Source organism: Metopolophium dirhodum, chromosome 8 (assembly GCF_019925205.1).
Source record: "Metopolophium dirhodum isolate CAU chromosome 8, ASM1992520v1, whole genome shotgun sequence".
Classification (NCBI taxonomy): domain Eukaryota; kingdom Metazoa; phylum Arthropoda; class Insecta; order Hemiptera; family Aphididae; genus Metopolophium; species Metopolophium dirhodum.
The window spans coordinates 19,090,596-19,118,460 of NC_083567.1; the positions used below are offsets into that span (position 1 = coordinate 19,090,596).

Sequence of the window (27,865 nt, forward strand, 5' to 3'; positions counted from 1 at the left end):
CGCGTCCGTTCGTCCTTACGCCACGTGAGATCGACGACGGCGGCGTATCTCATAAAGTCATAACTACAGACTACTACAACGGGTACAGTATAATTGTTATTATTATTATTACAATATTATAATATCGGCGCGCGCCGACGGATGTTGCGCGTGTGTGCTTGCCGACCGCTGCGGGCGCGTCTCGACGCCCGGAGATTGGGGTAGGGTTGCCGTTGCCACCGCCGCCGACACCCCCCGCCGACCGGCCACGAGTTTTCGGATGGAAGGCGTGCGCGCGAAGATAATCCAACGTGGCCGAGCGCCGGGACCCGACGCGCGGCAGTCACAATTGCGATACCGGGCCGCACACCGCGCCGTTCCGCGACTCGATGACGATTTTCAATGATAACATTATTATAATATTATAATATTATTGTTTTATTATGCTTCTACCTACATCACAATAATACCGTTTCGTTTATTTCCGTGTCGACTTCTTCCTCGCCACCCGCACCGCGACACGTATCCGTTACTGCGTTACTGTTTTCTGTTTTTCAATAATATTATACTTCTTAATGATTAATTTTTCTCTCAACTCGCCCACATTATTATAATATTATATTATATTGTCGTTTTATAGTAGTGTTTCGTTATTAATATTATATACCACCGTGTTTTTATAATATAATAGTTTAATTTATTTTTTAATCAATTTAATATCGTTGTATTTTTATTATATTGTAATATTTCTGTATGCGATTGACGGCCAATAACATGGCTAGTCCGAAGACTAACAATACTAAACACTTAACCATTACCGCAGTTGCGTTTAAGTTTTCAAATCTCTGACACCGCTCAAATCCGATCGTGTTGATTCCGTCATCCATCAGATACCGAGGTTTGTAATTGATTTTATGAACACAATTAATAAACGCACGAAAAACTTTTTATAATGCGATTATGTTATGATATTGTTTCATATTATATTATAATAATAATGTGCAATATAATATTATATATTCAGAGTCGATATATCATACACGGAACGACTTTCGAACAACAATATATTACGTGTATTTTTAATTTCGATAATTGTTGTCGAATATAGCTCTGGGTGTTGAAATTTTTTTTATATGTTACATTGTTATATAGATCACTGAAATTGTACATAATATGATAAATTGATATATATATATATATACATGTAGCCATTTAGATAAAAGAATACTGTTATAGTAGTCATATAGACTCGTTTATTGGTGTAGTCGTGTATTAGATAGTATATTGTAGATAACATATATGTAACATGATACATATACATACGTATATCTGTAGTATAATCGTCGACCCTCAAATAAATAATAGCCAAACGCATAAGGAAATATCCTTGTCCACCCCAATAATTAAAGTAGTCTGGACCGCCAGTATAACCGAACCGAGTTAATTGCCAACTACAGATCAGCATTGTATAGTTTATAATATTATAATTTAAAACCGCGTGTTGGTCAATGTAATGTTCCATAATATTATTATCATTTTCGATCATAACTACAATACGTGTGTGAGGTGTGTGCTGCGACGGCCAAAGGACAAAGTTTAAATCACAATTACAACTGTAGAAGTACGTGATTTTTAGGAGTTTTGTATTTTTGGTTTCGTGTTATCATGACGTTAGGGTATTCAGCCAAATGTTAGGTATATATTATGTGCAGCACTCTCGCGCTCCCTTTGCCGGCTGCGGCCCAATCGATTGCGCCAAATACAATGCGCAAAAATGTCCCGAGGTGTGTCGCTTTTGGCCACCGGAGGGCAGGAACATCAATAAAATGCGGTTCTTTTATAACGCAGGCTTGTGGAGCTTATAATTAAACACGTGCGCAGAGTTTAACAGTAAACGTGTGTTGTATTACTCATATAAATTAAAATTAACAATTAATGCATTGAGAGAAATATAGTACCCAGTACTATATTAAAGAGTTAGTAAAATAATTGAATAGAACATAAGCATCTAGGTACGTAATAATAAGACGTGTTCTACTATTAAAACCATTTTAGACTGTTCCTAATAATCTTATTTTTTACTTCGGTCTTATCAGTTTTAAATTGCTATTAAAAATGTAAAATGAATTATGTTTATTATATAGTTTTGTAGTTTTTGAAAATAATTAAACCTATTATTAAATAAATTAATAGTGCAAATATCAGTTATAATATGTCATTTAAATCATGCAAAATATATCATAAATTATTTAATGACAGCTAATATTTGATGAACATTGCACTATAGACTTTATTGATAAGTCCATTTTTAAATAAGCTATTGAGCTATTTTAATAATATATAATTTCATACTTATTTTAACTACATACTAAGTGTATGGCTAATGGCATATAATAATATTATATGGTATTATTATTAATTTAATTATTTATTCGATATAAAAATGTGTGTTTTATTCTTTATTTGTTTAATTTTAAATTACTGAATTATTAAAAACAATATCATATTTATATACATACTTAGGTAATGTGTAGACCGTATACGAATAAATAAAAGAACTTTGCTTGAAGCAAGTTTAAATCATTAAAGTTAAAATATGGTAATCTCATTTTACCTAAAATACAATAATTTCTAAACAAAAAAAAACATAAATTATTAAGTGTAAAACTGTTAAAACTGTTCAACGTTACCTCAGGGAGAACTGTTTTCGTAGTGATTCTGTAAAAAACATTTTACCTGGTGGAAAGTGTCTGCGCGTACCTATTTTTAAATAACCTGATACGCACAACAAAAGATAAAACTATTTTAGATAGGTAGGTAATATTTTGTCGCTGCCACACTTAGGTACAAATATTTTAAGAGTTGCATAATTACATATAGGTACCTACCTACCTAAATAATTTTGTAAATTTATGTTTAAAAAAACATATTATAATTTTTCGAACTTTATAATAGTTTTCGAGAAATATGGACGATAAAAATATACAAAAGTATCCATTATTTATAAAATCATTTTTTTTACTTAAAATATTTATTGTACATGTTAATTAAAAAAAAATATTTAATGATAAAAAATTATTATTATTATTGATTTCAAATTTAAAGACACTCATTATATTATTGACCAATGGTGCCATCAAGGCATCAAATAGGTATCAAATTTAAATTATAAAAATGTAGTTTAATTTTGAGTTGAATGCATCTGTATACTATACCTATAATATAAATACAAATATACAATACTTCTTATTTTATGGAAGTCTATAAAATTAACGGTTATATAATTATTTTAAGCTCAATTTTTCACTGAATTGGTTTACATTATTATGTAAATTTAATAATTTAAAACTAATTTTACGGTCTACGTCAGACTGGTCAGTTAAAATGTACGTTGCGGTGCACTGTTGGTCAGGGGAACAAATAATAAATAGGAATAATGATGATGATGATTAATATCTTATTTTATTCTAAATGTAAAATATATCATTTTGGTTTCCATGAGTAAATATAACATTAATTGTAGTCAAATATGTACCTATTTACAATAATATAGGTATAAGGTTACATATTATATTAAAAATAAATAAACACATTTACATACATTTAAACATTATCATTCTTGGTATTTTTTATTAATTTGGAAAACATCAAAATATGAAAAAATGGAAAAGCCATGACATAAAAGAGTTTGAATACTTCTGGTCTACGTTGATCTAAACACTTACTGTCTTATTAAAATAAATATTCCATTTTCAGAACACTTCTACTTAGTAATAGTACCTCATTAATGTTACTCAGATTTATACAAGTTAATCTGTATAATACAAGTGCATATGTTAATTTTCACACGTGGAACATTTTACTTAACACGTGAAGAATATAATATGTTCGGTTTGTTCACATCATTTTTAAATATGTTGAAGTCATAAACTCCCAGTATTTTATATCGTTAATATGTATTATGTGTTGTAAATTTATATTAAGTATTTATAGTTGTAATAATGGAACAAATTAAATTGATGCCATCTTGTTAAACAGTTATTGTGACTATACGGTATATAATGTTATATAATGTTTCATAATAAATGTGTTTCATATTGAATGATTAGATTATTCCCTTCAGTATATATTAAAATAACATCCCAATTTGGAAGTGGTCCGTTATAAACTGCAGTGTGGGCGACAATCATGCCACGTGCGTGCTCTTTTTTTTAGCGACACAAAATCCTGTTGTTATATCAAATTTATTCCAGTCTTTAATAGACAATTATTATACGTCAATTTTATAAATCAAATATTATGTGTATTATAATGAATTATAGTAAATATTCTGATTTATAGGTCATACATTTATTGTCATAAAGGTACTCGGATTCTGATATTAAAGAACTAATTTATCATTTGAAAATAAATTGAAATATATTTTTCTAAGGTGATTTTGAGTATAAAGACATGATATTTTAATACAAGATTACATCCTGATATCATATTAATTTTTATATTTAATACATTTTGAGATATTCATCATTTTTGGTGTTAAAATTATGGGAAATTAAAATATTGCATCCAAGTTATACTATATCGTGTATTCAGTTGGTATCCTAAAGATTGTACCTATTTATAAAATATGTTAGTATTTTATATTCTCGATTTTTTTGTAGTTTCCTATTCAATTTTAAAATGTTTAATGTCACCTTTTACATGTATCTATATAGAAGTATTAAAAATTGAGTCACTATAAAATTATTTTTTTTTCGAAGAGTTTTTTCTATTACAATACCTATAATAATTATTTATTAAAAGAAAAACTGTAATCAATTACAAAGTTACAACAATGGTATCCAGGTGTATGAACTCAGCATAGCGAATTATCCGTGGTAATCAAAATGTGTAGCATATATAGGTTGAATCTAATGAATAGTAAATGTGAATAGTACAAAATAATGTATGAAGAATAAACACATGTAGGTATAATTTATTTGTATCATATTATATACTAATATATTATATTTATATTGGTACATAAAACATTTATCCAGAATTCAAGACATTTTTGTTGCAATAAAATAGAGTTGGTAGGTTAAAACTACAGGTTTTTTATAACTATTTTTAATTGTAAGAAAAACCGGGCCACTGGGGCTGAACATGAAAATTCGGAAAAATTATTTTCTGATTAGTATTTGTCATAGAACTGTATTGAGATTTGTGAACATATTTTGTCGAAAAAGCATTTGCTTGGAAATGTATTTTGTTTGAAAAGTATTTACTCAAAATCATCGGTAAATATAATTTTGGAAACGTGTATTTATTATTTGTAAATGTATTTTGTTGGAATAGTATTAGCTCAGAAAAGTATTTGTTTGGAATCATATATACCGTATATATAATTTTCATCCAAATATTTTCATGAAAATTAGTTTCTGAACAAATACGATTCCAACAAAATATTAAAAATATTGTTTAGTATAAATATAAAGTATTATAGTTCAAAAAACTTAATATGTTTTCAATAGAATATTTTCTACGGGATTTTCTATAACATTACGTTTCCGCGATCGAACTCTTTTCTGACTTACCCAATACATTTCTACGACAAACAGATTATAATTTCAAAATAATATAGGTACAATAAAATACATTTTAAATAAATATTTATATTAATATTTGTTGTCAACGGGAAATTTTTTCCACAAAAATATGGTTCCGAATGAATGAATTTCGCTTTTTGTATAATATAATTTAAACAAATGCATAGGTACTTACATATTATTATACCTCGTATTATACTATGTATATTTTGAAGAGTATATAATAAGGTAGTTTTGAAAAGTTTTATACTTTATATGTATTGTGATATCTATTTATAAAATTCTGTAGGTACCTACAATGTTGAAGTCTTTAAATGTTACAAACAAATAAGCTCATTATAAGAATTAAATAAATTCTAGTACTTAATATTTTTTATAGGATTACTGCATCATATTATAAACTATGGTGCAATACTATTTTATACCCTGCAAAACTACTTTACTCATATTCAATAATCAATATCAAATGTCTTTTGTATAATAGTAGTAACGTAAAATATTTTATTACAGATGGCATTATTAGTGGAATCACGGTCGTTTCGGCCGTTCAAGTCCAGTGAAGAATATCTTTACGCTATGAAAGAGGATTTAGCTGAATGGCTGAATGGTTTATATCCTGAGCTCTACATAAACGTAAATAACTTCATGGATAGACTTGATACCGGCGTGGCTTTGTGCAAGGTAAAGTTATATTCTATCATTATTATTAATCTAAATTCATTGTGAATCATAATGCATAAGTGGGATATAAATTAAAACATGAACTTTACTATTATATTGTGCTGTGATAAAATATTATCGGACTGAATCATCCCGTTATAATATAATAATATGCCACTATCCACTAAATACATTTAAAGTCTATGTTCTAAATAACACTACTTATCAATATATATTTGTAAGCATCTACCTAACAAATTTCAATGTTTTATCGGAATCAGAGTTGGAATGTACTTGGCATGGGTCTTACAGTGTTGAGTTTTAATCACTCTGGAAGATTCTATTTAAAAAGGTCATTCCTTTTTAATGACAAGTATTTTTAAACTATATACTGCATTCTTTTCTTTAAGTCTACTTCTAGATTTAGAATAAATAACTAAATATATCGATGTACATTTTACAATGTACGTGAAGTAGTGAACTCGCGTTCAGTATGGAAATACATTTACATTAAATAATAATATTATAATATTGTTAGCTCAATTCAACAAAATAGAAACAAATACTTTTTTTTCACACATTTTTTTACATTTTATGAAAAACTTTTACTTTTGTTTTAATTAAATATAACGTGTTTTAATATCAATGATTGCTCCATGAAATGTATTGTCATTATGTTATCTTAATTTTTCTACTTGGAATCTTTTTGTTTTTTAACGATGTACTAAGACACTAAGTACTCAATTACTACACAAATATTTGATAATAATATATAATACATTTATCATATGATTGTTTTATTAAAATAAATGTACATGCATATAACCAAAATAATAATAATTAATCAAATAAAAAATAAAGCCGTTTATGGTTGAATAACATTATATTATTGGCTTGCATCGTCTTTTAAAAAAATTAAGACTATAATTATTTGTAAACGCTTGTTACTAAATAGTTAGTTATTATTCATTTCTAAATTTAAGTAAGAGTAATGAATGATTTACTATCAACAGCTTTTTTTTATCTCTTGACATTGAATAAGATTATAAATGAATTGAAGAGTTATGTATGTTGTTTAAAGAACTCTGATGAATAATTGTGTTATGTATTTGTTTGACACTTTAAAACGATCGTATACCTACTTTGAGGAAAAAACTCAGATGACTAATTGGTAATATCATTGATTATAATAAGATTATAATTGATTAGTATAAGTATTCATAATCACTGGTAATATGTTACGTAAATTTGTGATCATACGAAATTTAATCACCAAACTTTTTTTTCTATATCAGTAGGTACTTTTATAAAATAAATCATAATTTAAATAAATATTTAGGATATCATAGTATTTAGCCAACGTGTAAAAAATACAAATCGTGTCTGAAACATTAAATTAAATACATTTTTTTGTTATTACTAAATAATATACTAAATTATTATTGACAAATATTTTTTTCATCATTGTTCGAAATATTTATTCGTCTCGATTCATAATTAGTTTAAACTATTTTAAGTGGTCTTGATGAGGGGGCCTAGAGATAAATGGTTATTTCCTCTATCTGGAATCTATTCAATTAATCAGGTATAATTTAAGGCAATCTGTAAAAAAAGTTATTGTTTTAAAAATTATTATTGCGTACCTACCTATTATAATCATTAATCTGCATGTGCATATATACAACTATTCGCTTATTATTTGTGCACGCTGTACCCATTTTATACGGGATAGTCAATTACCGACTACAATTATTTTACATTTAAGTGCTATTATAGGCACTCGATAGGTCCCTATTCCAGTAAATCGTATCGGTTATATTCACTGAATATTATATACTTAGTTTCTATTCCGCATACCGCCAAACGCGGTACGCCCGTACAGTATTATTGTATCGCATACGATTGCAGCACGATTTTCTCTTTCCTGTAGGAAATCACGTACAACGTGCTCCGTCCATTTATTGATGGTCTCCATTATGTGTTTGAAACACCTTAATGGATTAATGGCCCTTATATTCTACCGGTGAAAATAAAGCAAATTGACAAATAATCCATGTACTTATTCATACAAGTTGTTTTATTATGATTATTATTAAATTCATAAACATCTTTCCGCATTGAACTACTTTGATTAACGGGATTTTAGGGTAGTGTTATGGTTCGTTTTCTCTTATGCATTATAATAATATTATTAATATTATCAGTTTTAAAATCGTATACATATATTATTATTGTTTATTTAAATAATGCATTTTGTTGACATAATCCACTGTAGTAATGCATAAATTGCATACAATTTATTGATATAATATACAATATTCCCTCGATGATGTGTACTATTTTGATGTTATCTCTAAAATAGACTGTACTGTATATTATACGACTATACAAGTCATTAGTATACTATACGTGTCACCCAACCATATTGCATTGTTCTTATTTTCATTTTAAAGACATTTAAACCTATAGGATAGCATTTTATCGCGTTATACATAAACAGCTTATTATTTTATAGTGGTTGTAATATTTATTCGATACGTATAACTTAGAAATTATGTTATACCTACCATAATATAATAACTAGATCGGATATTACAACTAACGATATCTGCAGCATGTTCCAATGCCAATAAATATAGTATCTTAGAAAAATCCTTGGCCAATAGTTCTATATATTTTATAAAGATAATTCTAACTTTTTTTAAATTATAATTTTGCGAAATTGTTATGTCTTTTTATTCATTATTGATAGTGAATTCAAAATATTAAAATTAATTCTTTCTGATTTTAAATTAAAAACAAATAGGTACTTTCTTTAAAAATGAATACGTCTAGTTTAGTTCTTAGAAATATGTTTGAATTGTTATTCAAGTTCAAAATATTTTGTTTTCCGTTCCCATGCATTTCATAATTTTTTCTTACGATGCATGACCGAACTCCGGAAATGTAATACGTTATGACTGATGAGTGTTGGTTTTCGTATCTCTTAGGACATAGATTTTTAATTATCATTTAGCAACACATGTACAGTTGGATAATAATTTCCAAAGAATACAGTGATAAAAGTGTATGTATATTTATAAACAACAATAAATAAAAACCTATTTCAGCTAACGGAATTTTTTCAACAAAACTATAATTATTACTATGTTACTCAATTCTTTTAAATTTATTCAACTAAATAATTATTATGTTTGGTTTAAAATTTTTATACATTTAAATTTATATTTTGTATTTTTGTAATAATGTTAATTTTTTACTTAACGGTATACGTGAGTACGTGACCAATGAACCTTCTGCGGGTGTCTTTCATGCACGTTAGAAATGTTTTCGGACATACTAAATCGGTCAAAATGAATGGTTATAGTATGTCAAACTAGCGTGATACAATGTACACGATGATTTGCAAATTATATTCAAGTGTAAAGGTCGAAAAGAAATCTGGTAAATAAATAACATTATGTTTGGGAGGTCAAAAACCATAGAAAGTATACATTTCAGATATTTTATATTCTATTATAATCTATTATCATAAGGTGCCTAGGTATGTTAATTAATGATAAATCCAACATTTTAAGAAACCACTAAAATATATGATTTAGTTATTTTATTAAAAAACCAAAAGATATTTAGCCAATAACAATTTAAAAAAACAAATTCTACAAATTATTATAATTTTATATAATTCAAATTAGTTACAGTAGGTAATATAATAATATAATATGTTGACATATATAATGATCTTATGGTTAATGGTATTTGTAAATTAATTATTCATTACATTTTATTTTTACTTCTTACCAATTATTATTATCTCAGCCCGACGTGTTGGAACGTAAATACAAAACTGCTATTCATTCATAACGAGTATAACGTCTTGCATAAACTATAGTCTAATCCGAGTCTATAATAAATTCTCTACGAACGTAATTTATTTAATAAATTCGGTTTATAAGACTGCAGTAAATTATTTATTACAGTGAGTTATTGAAAAATGTATGTGTAAGCTACTCATTTTATACGTCAAGCCCACTACTCGGTACGCCACTATATAATTATAGATTAGGTACTGAGATCTTTATCCGTTTTCATTTATAATATACTTATTTAACTATTTATTGGGGATATTTTTGATTATTCTTCATGATTCTATCATACTTAAATTATTTATTGCGTTATGTTTTTTTTTAACATAGATAATAATATGTGTTAGGGCTGGATATACAACTTTTTTTCCAACCAATTTTTTTGCGTAACGTTTGCTTATTACCATAGAAACGCAAATCAATAAAAAAAAAACAAATAAAACATATTAAAAATTAATTTATAATTCTAAATTCATTAAATCTCTAACAAAATCTAGCATGCTTCTATGTATATTTTTTCACTACACTATACCCAAAAACATATCTATGATTCCTCAATTCTCCTTGCAAAGGAAAAATATCTATTGTAGCAAATTTTTTTCAATACATACATACTAATACAATTTATTTTCCTTTTTTGTTTATTTTTGGTTTTTGGCAAAAACTAAAATGTAAGAAGTTGCTTATGAAAATGGCAATAATTAATGACAGGAAATAAATTATTTTGATTCGTTTTGGTTGTCGCGCGTAAGGACATTACGCTGGTTATTTTCAGTCTATTGGAAAGCGTCATACCTATCTTTCAATTGACCAAAGCAGATGAGAAATATTATATAGTTTGGGTGAAACGAAAACGATATAACCACTTATTTATAGAGAAATAGAAAACAGCGATACTTTCAACGCAAGTTGAATTCAGATTAACATTTTTGCTGCGTAAATGGCTACGGCTGATTATTTTTGCAATTCGATTTGCTCTACATTGTCTTTTTTTCACCGCCATTCTGAAATTGTATATGCGTGGACGTTTTCTATAACTAAATATAAATCATAGAATAGTGTAGTGTAGTTCTTTAGTTTTGAAAAGAAATACCTCCGCCCGTCAATGAGCGAACTCTAGGATATTAGTAGTCATCATGTTAACATAACGAACACCGAGAATAATATAATATAGATACTTGCAAAGCTATAGGCGGGTTTCATAATATGCTGTATTTAAATACATAATATTATATTTACTATATGTCTATATTATTATATAACAAATGTTTTTATAGTCTGTCGACTGTCACGTACTTACGTGTCTAAAAATAATAATTCATATTTCAACTTGTATAGATCATATAGTTACATTCAAGAAATCACACTAGGTATTCACATTTTTATTTTTATTTTTACGAAAAATATAGGTGGGTATAGTTGATTTTTCACGTAAAATTTTAAGTACTTTACTTACCCACTTAGTACTTAATAATTATTTAGCGTTATCTTTGCAATGTTTGTAAAAAAAGGTTCTCATATGTTTGTACTATTAGTTTATACTATTAGTTTAATGGTTGATTATGATTTGTTATTATCGTATCTTAACCTTGATTTTCTATTTTATTATTAAAAAAAATAATAATAATAAATATTATTTATTGTATATTTTATGGTTATAAAACTATTACTCTGGTTAAAAGTTCACGAGTACCTACTTAACGCTATACGTGGATTAGGGTGAAAATAGGTGTAGAAGCCTTTTTAAATTTAGCCTTGCTTTAATAACAATGGATTGACCTAAATAAATCTCTTACACTGGATACATTAAATTTTTCAAACGAAGTTATAATATATATAAAAATATTAACATATTATTCAGTTGTTGTTTGATTCAGTTAATATTCAATAAATTAAAAAATAATAGATATTTAGCTTATAATAAATACAACACCATTATTTTATCCAAGAAACTTTACACTCATGGTTTATTATTTCATACTTATATTGTATATTAATAAATAAAACTGCAGTAGGTAATGTCGAATATTTGAGTGAATTATATTTTGATTTGAAAAATGTTTTGTATTATCATAGATAAATTGTGAGCGATTTGCATGCAGTATGTAGACTTGCAGGAAATGTATTTATATTATGATTTAACCTAAGTATAGGTAGTCTTTCTGCAATATGCCGGATTTAGTGTTGACTGATATGACAAAGATTTATTCATTATAATTTAGGAACATTGTCAGCACACGCAATTGTTTCCATCTATATGTTCTACTGAATTACACAATTGATTAAGTACATTTACGGTTAACGTATTCATTATACAGTAGGTATTGAACAGTTCACTGTTGTTGAATAAGTACTTTAGTAATATGTGTCAAGTTTAGTTAACACTGAATGTGTATTTCGCGTGGTTTTTTGTATTTAACTGTACTCTCTCGTCTGTAGGTACTCTGTTGCATACTTGCACTGATGACGTATCAATATATAGTGAATGCTAACAAACCAACGGTTTGGAGCAATAAGTATCACTATTTTAATAATCGCCCTTGACATGCAAAAAACTGGAACATGGTTAGGCTCATCTAAAATTTTGATACTTTTTTATTTACAATACTACGTAGGCGTCAAATCGAAAATAATAATTTGACTATCTGATTGACGGAAAATTATAGACATAACTGCGTAGTATTGTTTATTTTACTTTAATATATATAATATACCTACATATTTTATTATAATTATAGCTGTCGACTTCTAAAAAAATTAACTAAAAATACATACTCAATAAAAATCTAATATTCTAGTCATTCTAAAAAATATCTACATTTATAGCTATCTTAAATTAGGTACCTATCTAATTTAAATTGCTGACAATATTTAATACGTCATTACGTCATGATGCAGCTAAATATACAAAATACTTTATCATTTAATTTATAAGTAGGTATGTTAGCTAAAGTCCAAAGTAAATTAAAATCCTTAACATAATGTTTAAATTTTTTGTAGCATTCAAACTGTGTAAGGAACTATGCAGAGGAACACGTGAATCGAAGACAAGCGGCTGGGAAATCTAATATAAGCGGCATTGCGAGCATAGTTCTTCAATTACCAGCTGTACGATATTTACCCGGCGCTAAAGGTGGTACGTTTTTTGCTAGAGACAATGTTTCCAATTTCATAAATTGGTGCAGAAACGGACTTGGCGTATTCGAGTGTCTGCTGTTTGAAACAGATGATCTTATAATGCGAAAAAATGAAAAACACGTGATTTTGTGTTTATTAGAGGTAAAATTGTATTGAACAAAAAAGCTTAAAAATATATTAATATTAATAAAAAAAATAATGGTTTTATGGTTTTTTTAGGTCGCTAGACGTGGTGCTAGAGTTGGTGTACCAGCTCCGATGTTAGTACAAATGGAAAGACAGATTGATCGGGAAATCGCTGCAGATAAAAAGTATGCTCAATTTTCACAAGGAACTGACTTTAATGATGGTGACGATACAGATTTGAGTGACGGCGAAGACCTAACTGAATATGCGCCATTGCCTCAAATTGTTACTAACGATTTAAAAAGTTTAGATGAAATGGTAAGTGTGAAAATAGAGATATTTAATCAATAATGAACAATATTTTATGAAAGAAATTTAGATCGGTATTGTATATATATTATAATACAGTATTATTTGCTACTTGTTAGTTGCTACCTCATGGATACCTACTTAAACTATACATCTATAGTCTATACATTATAATATATACCTATTATATAATATAAGACCTAATAATGTTCTAACTATTCAACCGTATAATAATATACTAAGTGTGTTAAACGTAGTATTAGAAAACGATCCTTCAATTTATTTTGCACGTCAGAAGAACTAAAAAACGAATTCATAATCATAATATTATAATATGTAACCACAATTTTATATTCGTTCTACGAATTGATAAAAGGTTAATATTGCAATTACTTATATTGAGAGAAGCTAGTACTGCGTGATTAGATGATAAAACCACAAAAAGTATCGAAAATATTACCTACTAAACTGAGAAATATACAATAAACATTTGTTATTGTAAGGTGTTTGATAGTGTAGTCACCTGTAGCTGTATGAATAATTTAATAGAGTAACAGAATTAAGCTGTGAATTATATACTGGTTGGCGGCTTTATATACAGGCAAAATTATATTACATATTACATATTACATATTCTCAATTAAATATTGGACTAAAAGTAGGTATTTACCTATGGATAAAGGAATAATTATTATTTAATTGGTAGAATCGAAGAATTTTTCATACCAGAAATATTTTGAAACGAGTACAAATATCTAGAATTATGACATTAACATCGTTTGTATACAATTTTTGAAAGAATAAGTCATCATAAAAACGCGTATTGAAGCATTGGACATTTACGTACAATTTCAACCAGTTACTACTTCGACGTACGAAGTATATTTTCATAATTACCTAATATTCTCGGACTAAACATAAAGCATTACGCCCATATGAAATATTTAAATGCGAGCATTGTTTATAGAGTTGAGATTAATTTTATTTGAATAAATTAGATATATTCGTACTTATTGAATACAATCAATTATTTCGAGATAACTTCATAATAAATCCTTTATATTATATGATGAAACGTATTTGTTTTATTCACATTTATATTTTGTAATGATTGAATTTATATATGTATAAGTTTATTTAGGTACAAGTGTACAACTAAATAGACACAATACAAACACAACGATTTTGATATTTTGCGTTCAAACAGAATTAAATTACGTATTTTCAATTATGTATTTAATCAATTTTCTAACCTAACCTACGCTATAATATTATATAGCCGGTTAATATTATAATATTATTAATATTATTTTATTTTAGCATCGAAAATCGGTGTCCAATAACATATAGTTTTATATTTTGTTTTGTTTACCGATATCATGATGATGTTCGTATAAAAATGTTGATCCTTTACCGGCGTGAATGCCGCACATAACCTTGATTTTTATTGGACAAAAAGAAAACGTCGTGACACTGCGAATTAGTGAAAACAAAGAGTTAAGAAGTTGCCGACCTTATAGCCACCGGTGCAGCGTACCCGGGGCACAACTAGCACGAACACAGTGGATTGTGATTGATACAACTACATCACATACAGCGGGCCCAACTTAATTAAAATTTAGTACAATGACATGAGAATAAATTCGGTGCAATGCGCAGTTATAACGCTAATTAAAAAAAAAAAAAAAACATAAGTCGGCATCGCAACAAAAAGCTCAATGACAAACATTGTGCACTGCAATATTGCGTGGAAATATATTTTATCCGAACGAAATACTTTGTTGCTTAAATTGTATTTGTAGATAAAACCAATGTAGTATAATATCATGTGAAAAATAATATAATACGAAACGCTAATACTGTAAAACCAGTTATTTCGGCAAACACTTCGTGGGTTGATAATCACTAGGTATTGTATAATATTATAATATTCATATAGCTAATTCCTATTATTTTCTATTATAGCTTTATCTCACCATCAATGTATTATGTTCTTATTATTTGATGTACGATTAAGAGAGAACAAATTATAGTTCAAGTTATTACGTTATCTCAAAATTACTGATGATCATAGTAAATATTATGTTGAACAAATTACTAGTGATTACATGTATATTATATTATACTTATCTCGTTTTAAAATAATTTAATATATTATTTTTTTACACTAGTGTTTATCGTAATGGTAAGAAATCTATTGTAAATAGGTTACACATTATGTAGCGTAAAATTATTATGACAAAATATTTACTTTTTTTAAATTGTAATATCATAGATATTCTTAATACATTTATAATGTAGGTCAAAATATAGGAATAGGAAAAAATATTCAGTCTTAAAATCTAATATTTTGTAAATAATAACATAAAACGAATGAAATTGTATATTTTCATATTATTTATATAATATGGGCAAAACAATGTATATAGTTTTCAACTAAAAAAAAATCGTAAAATTATATTAGCTAGTTTGAATTGTTTAAGTACTGTTATTACTCTATTATTTTTGGCCACTGATATAAAATTGAATTCACGAATTTCAGTAGAGTACTTTCTAATATGAACGAAAATATTTTTCATATTATACTAGGTTGCTGTGAAACATGGTAGGTACCTACATACACGTATGTTCAGGTGCCAAATACAAATTACTGTGTTCGGCGTGGTTGCCGTGCCCACAAAATCTCATCTCCTATTATTTTTCGTGCTTTTTTTTTATACATTAGCCAAACGTACGCGTAACCTTATTTTTTATTTCGTTAGGTACGGGATCTTGTGGAGAGGTGCAAGTGTCCGACCCAGTTCCCAATGATCAGAGTGTCCGAAGGAAAATACCGTATCGGCGATACTAAAGTCTTGATATTTGTCAGGGTGAGTACCTGTGTGCTGTGTGTAATATGGTATATTACTATACATTATATTATAATATGCAACCGTTTTTATAAAATATACTTATGTCCGACTAATATATTATATTGTTGTTCTATTCGGCGTGCGTGCATATAATAATATCATCCTTATATAGATACTGAGGAGTCACGTTATGGTCAGAGTGGGCGGAGGCTGGGACACACTGTCTCATTACTTGGACAAACACGACCCGTGCCGATGCAAAACTGGTAAGCCACATTTTACCTAAAGCCAAAGAAAACAAATATAATATGTAATGGGAGGAAAAACATATCGTGTCCGCTAAACAACACACCGTAAAGCCGTACGTTATTATGTGGCCGCATTTATAATATTATATACCTACGTATTAGTGTACCTACAGTTTATATGGGCGGCAGGGAATAAAAATATAATACGTTTCCTACAAGGTCAACAGTAATAAAGTATTGGTGTAGGCCATTTGTCGAGCAATTGATTCTTGCGTAAAATGTCCCACTGGACACATTATAATATTGTGTTGTTGTAGCGTCGTAGTTAGTTTTGGTCATGCGTTTGTTGTTTTATCGTTTTTAGCTTTTTTTTTTTTATTTTTTTTTATTGTTTTTCTTTTATTAATTTTACTTAAATAGCTCATCGAGCCCCGGTGTCTGCGAAACTGACGGGTGTCAGGAGCGGCGGGCCCACGTTGGAAATATCGCACGCCCAAGTACACTACGAAAGGTCAGTACTTTGTTGTATTTTATTATATTATGTATGTTTGTATAATACGTTTAGCATGTACCGAGTAGGATTTGCATGCAGTATATTATTATTCATAGGCATGTACAACTGCGCATTTATAATGCGGAAAGAGAAAAAACATTTAATAATCCGTTTGGTTTTTTGTTTAAAACACATAAAAATCTTGTACATTTCGTAAGAAATTTTCTCCGACGGCAACACGAGAAATATCGTAGCACTTCAAATAAACGTACTGACATAATAAAATCAGTAACGAGCGCTGACGAGTTTCAAAGTATGAGGCTATAATATATTATTATGACATCGCACTGCAGTTCGAACGAATGGCATATAATCTTATAACCAAATACGACAGTACCTATTATAAATACCACAGGGAGGTTATTTTTATTTCGAATGACGGCATTAGTGTTATAATTTTTTTTACTATAGTTATAATTAGGACTGTGAATATAATTCATTAAACAAATATGAAGAGAGCCCAAAGCATAATAATATTCATATTACATTTTTTTTTTAAATTTAAACTATTGGATTTAGAGTAATCGCAGTAATTTATATAGTACCTACATGTATAGATACAGTGTGATTTATAAGCATATAAAACCATCCCATTTTAATGTTTAAATTATGATTTTTGGAACTTTTAAATGTAGTTAAAGACGATATTTTCAAATACTTCAATTTTTCACAACATTTAATAATAGGAGTATCCTGTGGGGATACCAGCATTAGCTTTTCAAATGGGAACCTATATATTTTAATATAAATTGTGAAACAGATGATTTTTCTGAAAAATATGATGTATTTTAACAAAAAAAGTCTGAGTTATTCTAAATGCTAAGGATATTAGTCATCTAAGTATTCGAAAATATCGTTTTTAACTACACTTATACATTTTAAAAACCAGAATTGTGAATATATGCATAATTTAAGCATAAAAGTAGGGCGAGCGTGCTTAAAAAATCATCCTGTATAAAAGAGGGCATGATTAATAATAGATTATATAATCTATGGTAATACATTTCATCCGATAATGGAGTTCTAAACATGTGTTAAAAAAACTTCATTTGTATATTTTGAATACGATTTTAAATATTTTTTAATTTTATTTAAGAACAAATTATAAGCTTAGAAACCATTCGGAGTACTTACTTGAGAACACTTTTATAAAACTACAAATCCCTCATCCTTTTTCAATTACAAATAGGAGTTACTTATTAGTACATACTTATAACTAATTATAGTATATAAATATAGCATTGCCTACACTTAAATCAAAGAGGAGTAACTTATGCTATTGCGGTATTCAAGTGGTTATAATAGTGTTGTCAAGTACTCGACTGCAGTTGACTTATATTATCTTCAATTTTTCTTTATAACCGTATACAATAAGGAAACATAATATACTATTTGTAATAAAGTCAATACAAAATTTACTGCTTTCTGAGTTTAGATTCATGTTATTATATTATTGTATTATAGCTACATATTCACAGCCCTATAATATTATACAATACTGCAGCGTCTGTTTTTCCCTACAGTTCCGTACAACAATAACTTAATATTATAATATTATATAATTTACCATATCCGTATACATATATTGTGTGTGTGTATAATGTATAGATCACCGCCGAGAACACGACGCTCGTCCACGTCCAGCACGGGCAGCAGCGGTAACGGCGGTTACTCCGGCGGCCTGAGTCTGACGTCCGGAGGCCTGGCCACGGCCAAGCGGGCGAGCCGCCGCCGGAGCCGATCGCCGTCCCCGCGGCCGACTGCCAAACTGAGCGCGCCCGTGGACGCGGGCCGCCGGAGCAGGAGCCCCACTCCTCGGCGGGCCACCGACCACTTGGCCGTGGCCAACGCGGGCTGCAGGTCCAGGTCGGTGACGCCCAGCGGAAGACGTACACGGCGGTCCGCGTCACCTTCGTCCGCAGCCGTTAACGGTGGCAGCGGCGAACGTCTGCTGAATGTGCCAAACGGACAGCGACAGTCCTGCAACGACCGCAGCCGTTCGCCGTCGGCGGCGCGCCAGCGAAGCGGAGTGGACGACACGCCGACGCCGAAGATATCGCTGAACTTCACGCCGGAACTGGCCGCCGAGTTGGGCGACCGGTTGCAGCGATCTTCCAGAGAGTCGTCCGTGGATATAGTACAGCAGCGCGAGACCGGAAAAACGGGTGGTGCCCGGAACGGCGGCGACGACTGTGACGACGACGACTGCGACGATGACGACGACGACGATGACGTGACCGTGGACACGTCGTCCACGTGCCGGGTGTCGGATAACTTCCGTGGCACCGGACAGTACCACGTGCTGAACCCCATGCCCGTGACGGCCATCGGCGAGAGGCGACACTCGACAGTCAGGGAGGAAGAGTCCGTGGTGGACACGACGCCGTTCAGCCGCGTGTCGGACAGCCTGAGGGTGGCCACATATGATAGTCCACCGTCGGCTGGCCGAAAAAAGTCACAAACGGCCCGCGGGGACGCGAAGAAGTCGGAACCGGTCGGCACGGACAGCGGCTCGGAAGTGTCGGACGAGGGCTACAGAAGTCTGGGAGTGGTGGCTTCGCCGCCGTTCAACTCTACCGTGAAACACGTGCAAAAATCAAACGGTAAGCGTCATAATATAATATTATGCAAAATACCGTTATAGGTATGTCTCATTCGTGCGAGGGATTCGCTATATGAGATAATAATAATAATTTGAATCTATATATTATAATACAAACATCGTACATTTGTCTAACCCGAAAATAACCGTTTTTCTGTATTTTAACCAATTTGGAAAAAAAAACAACTAAAGTTTGCGCCTTTATAAGATTCGTTTTGAACGTACTTATACTGTTTATTTCCGTTTAGTGTAGACTGCTGTACCTATATACTATGTATACATTTTACACTCGGTTTGATATAATATTATACATTATTCAGTCACAATTATCTGTTTATAAACACCGTTTATAATATCATTAGCATACATTATATATGTATATAGGTACAATAATATATTGCTTTCGGATCGTTGACATTGGCATTGACGTGATGTATGCCAGAGAGAATCCTATTTTAATAATACATATATGTACGTATCTGCGGGAATGTGTCGTTGACCTAAACGTACATATTATTATTCGAAAGAAGTTTTTCGATATTTTTTAGATTGGCCCGCTATTCGCCTATAGGTATCTAAATAATAAAAACAATTTTATACTATGACCTTAACGTACGTTATAAAATAAAACATGCTTAACAAATCACAATGAAAATAGTTCAGTATTGATATTCCCTTTTCGACCGGTACGTAGGTAACAGTTGAAATATTTTCGTCTCCAGGTCATTATATAATTATCTAACATTTTAAATTATCAAACGTTAATTTTTTTTTTAGTATTTTTGTTTTTAAACAAGAAAATATAATTAAATTCTCAGCTCAACAGACACGATGGCTAATTAACGTAACATATGTTATAATTAATCGTGAGTTAGGACCACCACAAAGAATTAATTATATGCAATAATTAGTTTTGTAATGTTACGATACAGGTAACATCCTACGCATAGCCACAAGCGTTTTGTCACGATTGGTAATCTCGTTTAAATATACATTTTAAATTATACTGAAATACTCATTCTTATGAGTTTATTATAGTAGTCGCGTAATAAACGTGTAAACAATAAGTAGATTGGTATGTACATATTAATATCATACGTATGTTTTGATAAAACTGCTTTGCATTTTGGTAGAATACTTTTTTCGAGTCTCGTGCATGCATTTTGAATTGCCGTGTATATACTCTTATAGTCGCATATACTTAGAATTCATAACCGTAATATTATAGTATAATATCTGATTGTGGTTAGAGTTTATGAATGTAATATTATGTGAGAACTTGCAGTCGACACGAACACCAAAGTATTAAATCAGGTAGGATGGATTGCAATAATATGTTGATGAGGTGGTAGTAGAGGTGGTACATGATGCGGTACATAGTAATGTAATAAACATCTCCCCACCTGTACGAGTAACATCGCAGTTTACATGCGCGGGAACATCGCAATAATAGTATTATTACATCTTACCTGGAAAATGTTATTTCGAATGTTGTTGTGATTTCTCAACGCAAAATGATTATTATTATTATTAGGTACTTTTATCATTATATTTAATACTGCTAGGCATATTATTATTAAGCCGATTGAGAAATATCCGATGGTGACGACCATTCACATGATCACTATACACATTAGTCTCGTCACCGTTATCACTGTTGGCACGATATACATTTATGTATGCGTGTAATAAATTATAATGCATACCTATGTAAAATATATTATATTATTTTATGGGTATCATATATTTGAGCGGTTTACGCAAGCTGGATTTATAGCTTAACTCGAATTTCAAAACTACACGAAGTCCATAAATATTCTCGTCTCGAACGCTGTCTCCAGATTTAGTCGACCAATCCCTTATATTACCTATACATAACTGTCATGCAAACACCTTCCCACTGTCCAGACTACTGTGTCGAAACCCTACGTGGTTCAACATGTTTTCAGTTGGCCGGCCCATACATCATCACGTTTATTATATATATATATATTATAATATGCATAATATACAATAATATATACGCATATTCCAGCGAATAATTTAATCCACGCGCATTTGAAATGTTATCTCGCCCACATTTTGACACGCCGAGCCAAAACCACGTACGTACGCGGCGCAGCGATTTGGGTTCAGATTTTTAAGAAAAAAAAACGTTTTTCTCAACCCGTCAAAATTGCCCACGCGCGCACTATACCTGTTTGATCGGACTGCACTCCGATCACGGTGGAATAAGCAGTTGCAACAGGAATGCCGGGTGCCTTTACCTATATATAAATGCATATACCTACGTTTTATCCCGCAGAACTGGAATCGAAGGGTGTGTAGCTCGAAGCGGTGCTGGTATACTATATTAGTATATATAGGTATCTCTATACTAATATATTATTATGCGTTATACGTAAATTATATTATTATTATTACATATTATTATTAGGTAGGGACGTGTACCTACGTAGGCACTGCCCGGCATTGGTAAATTTTCGGACATTAAAGATATATAATACTGCAGCATAGTGGAATAAACACGCATACAGCTGTAATAGTGATTTAATTATACAATTTTTGGACGAAGAAAATTATTTTTTTTTATTATTATTTGCATAACTTTTGCCTCATAAAATATATTTTACATAATAGTTTCGAAATAATAGAGAAATAAGCGCATACACGATATTTCGTTTACAGTCGTTTTATACCAACACTATATTCGAAAGCGTGCGCGCTTAACATCAAACGAAAAGTGGTTTAATTGTATTTCGAGAAAAACGCGTAATGTTTAAATAATACTAAGACATCGTTGTTCGACGTTATGTGATCTTGAAAATAAGAAATAATAACTTTTACTTGTCAAATTAACAATGGAAAAAAAGAGGGAAACGAATAAAAAGCGTAGCCAGGTCAACATAATAATAGTAATAATAATAAAAATATATAATACATTTTTTGAATAAACCACAAACGTGAACGATATAAAAAAAAAAAAAAAACTGTCGGTATAATACTTTCGTATATGCCTTCATATAATGAGCATAATAATGGCAAATGGTTTAGTCTTCGTCACCGTGCACGTACGCCAGTTAATTGATCGCTCCGCTCGATTAGATTATAGGGTGGTAACTGATTATTTCTAATTTTTATTAGAATTTATTGTATTTTTCAATTGAAGAAAATTATGGTTTTTATACCGTTGACGTATATAACTGCGAGAACAGTAAAAAAGTATGTATACAGTCTGTGATGCCTCGAATATTGCTTCGCGGTTTAGGCGCGTAATATTGTGCAATTAAAATTACAACATATATTGGAATAAAAAAAAATAGCGTACAAATTGACCGGGATTATCTCAGCGTTTTGTGTTTAAATAATCACCCTGTAAGCATAGCCGAGGGGACGTAGAAAACTGGAACGCAGTAGTCGAGCAGCTCGACTCGAGCTCGCGGTTAATACCTATCGCAGATTAATTTTTTCAACTATCATTCTCGTACCTACCTGCAGTGTGCATGCGCGCGCACGACCGCGACGATCAAACGAATAACCCACCGACACTGCATTACCGTTTTAATTAATTAATAATAATTATCAATCTTGTGTGATTTACGTTGCAGTCGATAGTCGATAACCCAACGGGTGGGGGTTACGCCGTACCTGTAGGTATTATAAATTACAGTCGTCCGAGCACGACGGCGTATTCAACACTAACCTAACCTAACCCAACTTCGCACTGACATCTCTTGCGTGCGTACACCGATTATAAATTATAATGGAATATAATGTTTTACCGCCGTGCACGCGAATCGGCCGACGTTTGGGGGCTCACGATCCGCGGAGACGGCCAAAATACGAATAGCCGCGGGGAACGGCGCGAAACGACGTCGGGCGAGAGACGGTATTAAAAAATAATTATATATGTACATTTTATAATTTGTTATGTTATGTACAATATCATAATAATATATATACCTACGCCACGCCGGGCGCATAATATAATACGTACACACACATATTATTATTATTATTATTATTATACGACTTTACCGTCCACACTGTCGGACACGCCTATACATTTTTTAACATATATTATAAAATATAATAATAATAATACGTGTGCCGTAATCGTCACCGCGGACGCGTCTGCACGACGTCACGCTAAACCGCAGCGCGCGCACTCGTAATAGTCGTCATCGTCATTGTGTTATTATTATTTTTTAGTAGTCCGCGGGACATGGTACGCGCTACGACCGATTATTATTATTATTATTATTATGTAATAATTAAATAATGGCGAGATCCGGCGCGCATACAATATCGACGATGGTTCCTCGTGGTAAAAATACTCAGTTTCCGCCCAAAGTTAAAAACAGTTGTGCAAAAAAAAAAAAAACCAGTAATAGAAAGTGGAAACGGTCATAATAATATGAAATATACCTATTAGGTATCCCGGATTAATTGATTTGGTCGAGTAGAGAATGCCATCGTCGTGGATCAGCTGCTCTGTTAGACGATCTGTCGGACGATTAGGAGGTATATGGCCAAAATCCTATATAGAATAGGCAAATCTCAAAATCTTGGCACGCTGAAAAATGTGATATTAGTACCTAATTACCTACCAGTTTTAATGGATAAAGTAAATGTATAGAAGGTAATAACTATAATAATACGTAAATGTGGGAAATTTAAGAAATTTAGGTAAAATAAACTACTAAATATTAATGATAGTTTAAAGGACTGTCACACGCCATATAATAATAATAATAATCATATTGAACATCCTTGTGCAGATTTCAGGAGGAGTGTTCGAGGAAAAATAATACATAATATTATGAAATACTTGTATGTTGTCAGAGCACTTTATTATTGAATGCATTTCAGGTGAGGGATAGTAATACTATTGCGCGGTCCCCCTAATGCGACGGTTCAAACAGAAAAAAACCGTGTATGCAGGAGAACCACCACTTACCATTAGATAGGTTACTGGTTACAGGCGATTACAAATAATATTGCCTAACTATTCTACGTAAATATATTATATTTTATACGTGATGAGTATGGCAATGCCCAGCTGAGCAACGGATCTTAGGAGTATCCTGTTTTTCAGTCAATCGTTTCAAAAAAGACAAACTTGTCACAGGGTCGAAACCACTTATTTATATTATGTTTTGTATACCGAGTACCCGAGCGTATAATATTTACGCTGATCTCTGTTTTTAATTTTTTGCGACCTATTTTCTGAACATTCTTAAACAAGTGACTATTCCCCAATAGTCTGTTTTAATTGTATCAGGACGTATACTATATACCTCTAGTTGATAGTTAACCTCCCCTATAATATACATCTCATATATTATCATATACACCTAGTCTGACTTAACCTAACCATACAAAACCTTTACCTCATCGCAGTGTGTCACCGTTATGCGTTTGGTTTCAGGCACGCCACCAGTTACACGAGTGACGCGGCCACCGCGAAGCCGTTCGGCGGGCGGCAAGGATACGCCCAGCCCTCAACAGTCGCCGTTCCGCCGGAACCGTTCTACCACCCAGTCATCGAGACACCAGCAGCCAACGCCAGCGCCGGCGTTCGGACGGTCGCAGACGCCGACGCCGAGCCGCCGGTCACCCGCACCGTACACGGATGGCGGCCATCACCAACCGCCGTTTTCGACGTCGTCGACGCCGGCCACGCCGCTGTTGGGCCGGAACAACACGTGGAACGCTGCCGGCGGCCGACACTGGTCGTCCAAACAGCGGCCGCAACTGTCGGCCGACACGTTCTGCCAACAGGTGGCCGACATCATCAACCGGTACGCAGTGATGGCGCCAAGTCCCCGGAAAGACTCGAAACCCGATTCGCCGATCGTCACCAGGATACCGGCGCCCGTCCAAAGGACTTGATCGTTTATCGCCGCCGTCGTCGTCGTCGTCGTCGATCGTAACGACGAGTCCACCGCGATTGAATCGTCTCCGTGGAGGGGCGTGGTGGAAGGGAAAACCTCTTGTTTAAAAATAATAATAATAAATACCCCGTACGCGCTTTGGTTTTTCGCCCCGCTTGAGGCGAGTCCGTGGTGGTCAGCTAATATAAACAAAATTTATGATAATATTATTGTTTTGACGCGATATAGACTTCTACTGCTGCACCACACCGGACACGCGTTAATTATAATAATAATAGGTCTATTTATTCGGAACGACGGCGATGACGATAATGACGTGACGACAAATATGATATTATTATGTTTATGTATTTAAAAAAAAAACCGTTTAATTGTTATTGCGATTACGCTATCGTTTTATGTGTTGTATTTTCTGCGATCGGATTATATTATTATATAGGTAATAATATTATTATTATCGTCGTGCGCATATTATATTTATTATTTATTGTACGTCGTTAAAATATTATTATTTAGGTGCGTAAATTAAAAATATTATTTTGTTGTTATGTGTTTGTCGACGATGACAGACGGGGAAGACAATATATTTTGCTTTTCTCGCGCGAACGAATGGTGCTAAAAACCGACCTTAATTAGTGTTACGTTTATAATAATTTATAATATTGTATAATATTATCGTCATGTGGGTACCCCTACCTACGATAATATTGTAATATTATTAAGGGTTGACGCAGTGGCGAACCCGTGATTTCTTATTTTCGGAGGGGTCGTAATGGTGAAAATACTGTGCTTCTTACCCCCTTATAACGAAATCATTAAATACTCTTTAAAAAAAAAAATATTCAGGGGTGTGTTGTACACGACCCCTTGTCCTCCCTTCCACTTTTGCGTGCGTCACTGGGTTAGCGTGTGTGTATTAGTTATCATTATTATTATATTATCATTATATATTATTATTAAATATTATATTATTATTATTATTATTATTATTACCACCATTGTAAATTATATGTATAGTGTATCTTGTGTATATGCTTATATAATATTTACGTATAATTATTACCGTTGACTGTACGATTTTTGTTAGAACACGATCTTCATATAGAATCTATCTATATTATAGACATGTATGTAATATATTTAAATATTATGAATGTATAAGAAAAAAACTATATACATATAGTTGTGGGGTAAATTTACAATGACTAATTAATATATTATGTTTTATATTATAATAATATAGATCGGTAATTTTTTGTAATATCTATATACGTGTAGGTAAATATAATACGGATGTGTGGGCTATTGTTGATCATAGTCGTTTCAAATTGTGAACTCGCGTACCTATATGCTATGAAATATTATATAGTATTATCCTGCCGTATCGACACACATCATATTATGTGTTATTACGTAATATTATATCATATAGACAATTTATTACATACATATTATACATATGCAATGCATTATATTCTAAATTAGCTAAATATACTAACAAAATTGTTGAGGAATTTTTTCGTTTATTTTTTATTTTATTATCATTATATATTTTTCTTATCATATAATTACATCTTATGTACGGTATACGATCGTTTTGCCGCGTCCCAATATTGTTACAAAGCGCACAACACTCACACGGAGGACACCTAAAAACACGCATAAAACACGATTTTATGATTTCTGGTAACGTTAATAGCTGGTCGGCGGTAACGCGGTATGTACCTAAATGTGTATATCATAAGTACGTGTTTAGATTATTACCCACTCGTTCCTTGGCTAAAATATTATTATAATACGGTTTGTCGGTCGGTAGACGATTGCCATTTTTTTGTTTGCTGTCGTGTTCCTGGCCGACGCCGCCGCCGTGTTATAACCAGTTTTATGTATAGGTACACAATCGGGTATTATAGGTATATAACATTATCTACTTGCAATCACCGTGCGTGGCTCGGACGAGCGTGTTTTTTTTACCATTTTTAATATTGTATTATGCATATAGCTCGGTGTGTGTGTGTTTTTTCAATCACGAAAATACGTTAAAACC

At 31.5% G+C, this 27,865-nt stretch overlaps 1 protein-coding gene across 1 annotated transcript; it reads left to right on the forward strand.

The window, feature by feature from the left end:
- The first annotated feature begins 286 nt into the window (after nt 1-286).
- On the forward strand, nt 287-27,332 carry LOC132949965 (GAS2-like protein pickled eggs). The gene is made up of 9 exons (XM_061021104.1): nt 287-877; nt 6,078-6,248; nt 13,094-13,372; nt 13,451-13,675; nt 16,429-16,536; nt 16,691-16,784; nt 17,187-17,277; nt 18,928-19,922; nt 25,353-27,332. Exons 2-9 carry the CDS (start codon nt 6,078-6,080, stop codon nt 25,814-25,816), a joined length of 2,427 nt encoding a protein of 808 aa, XP_060877087.1. The 5' UTR covers nt 287-877; the 3' UTR covers nt 25,817-27,332.
- Nucleotides 27,333-27,865: the final 533 nt, after the last annotated feature.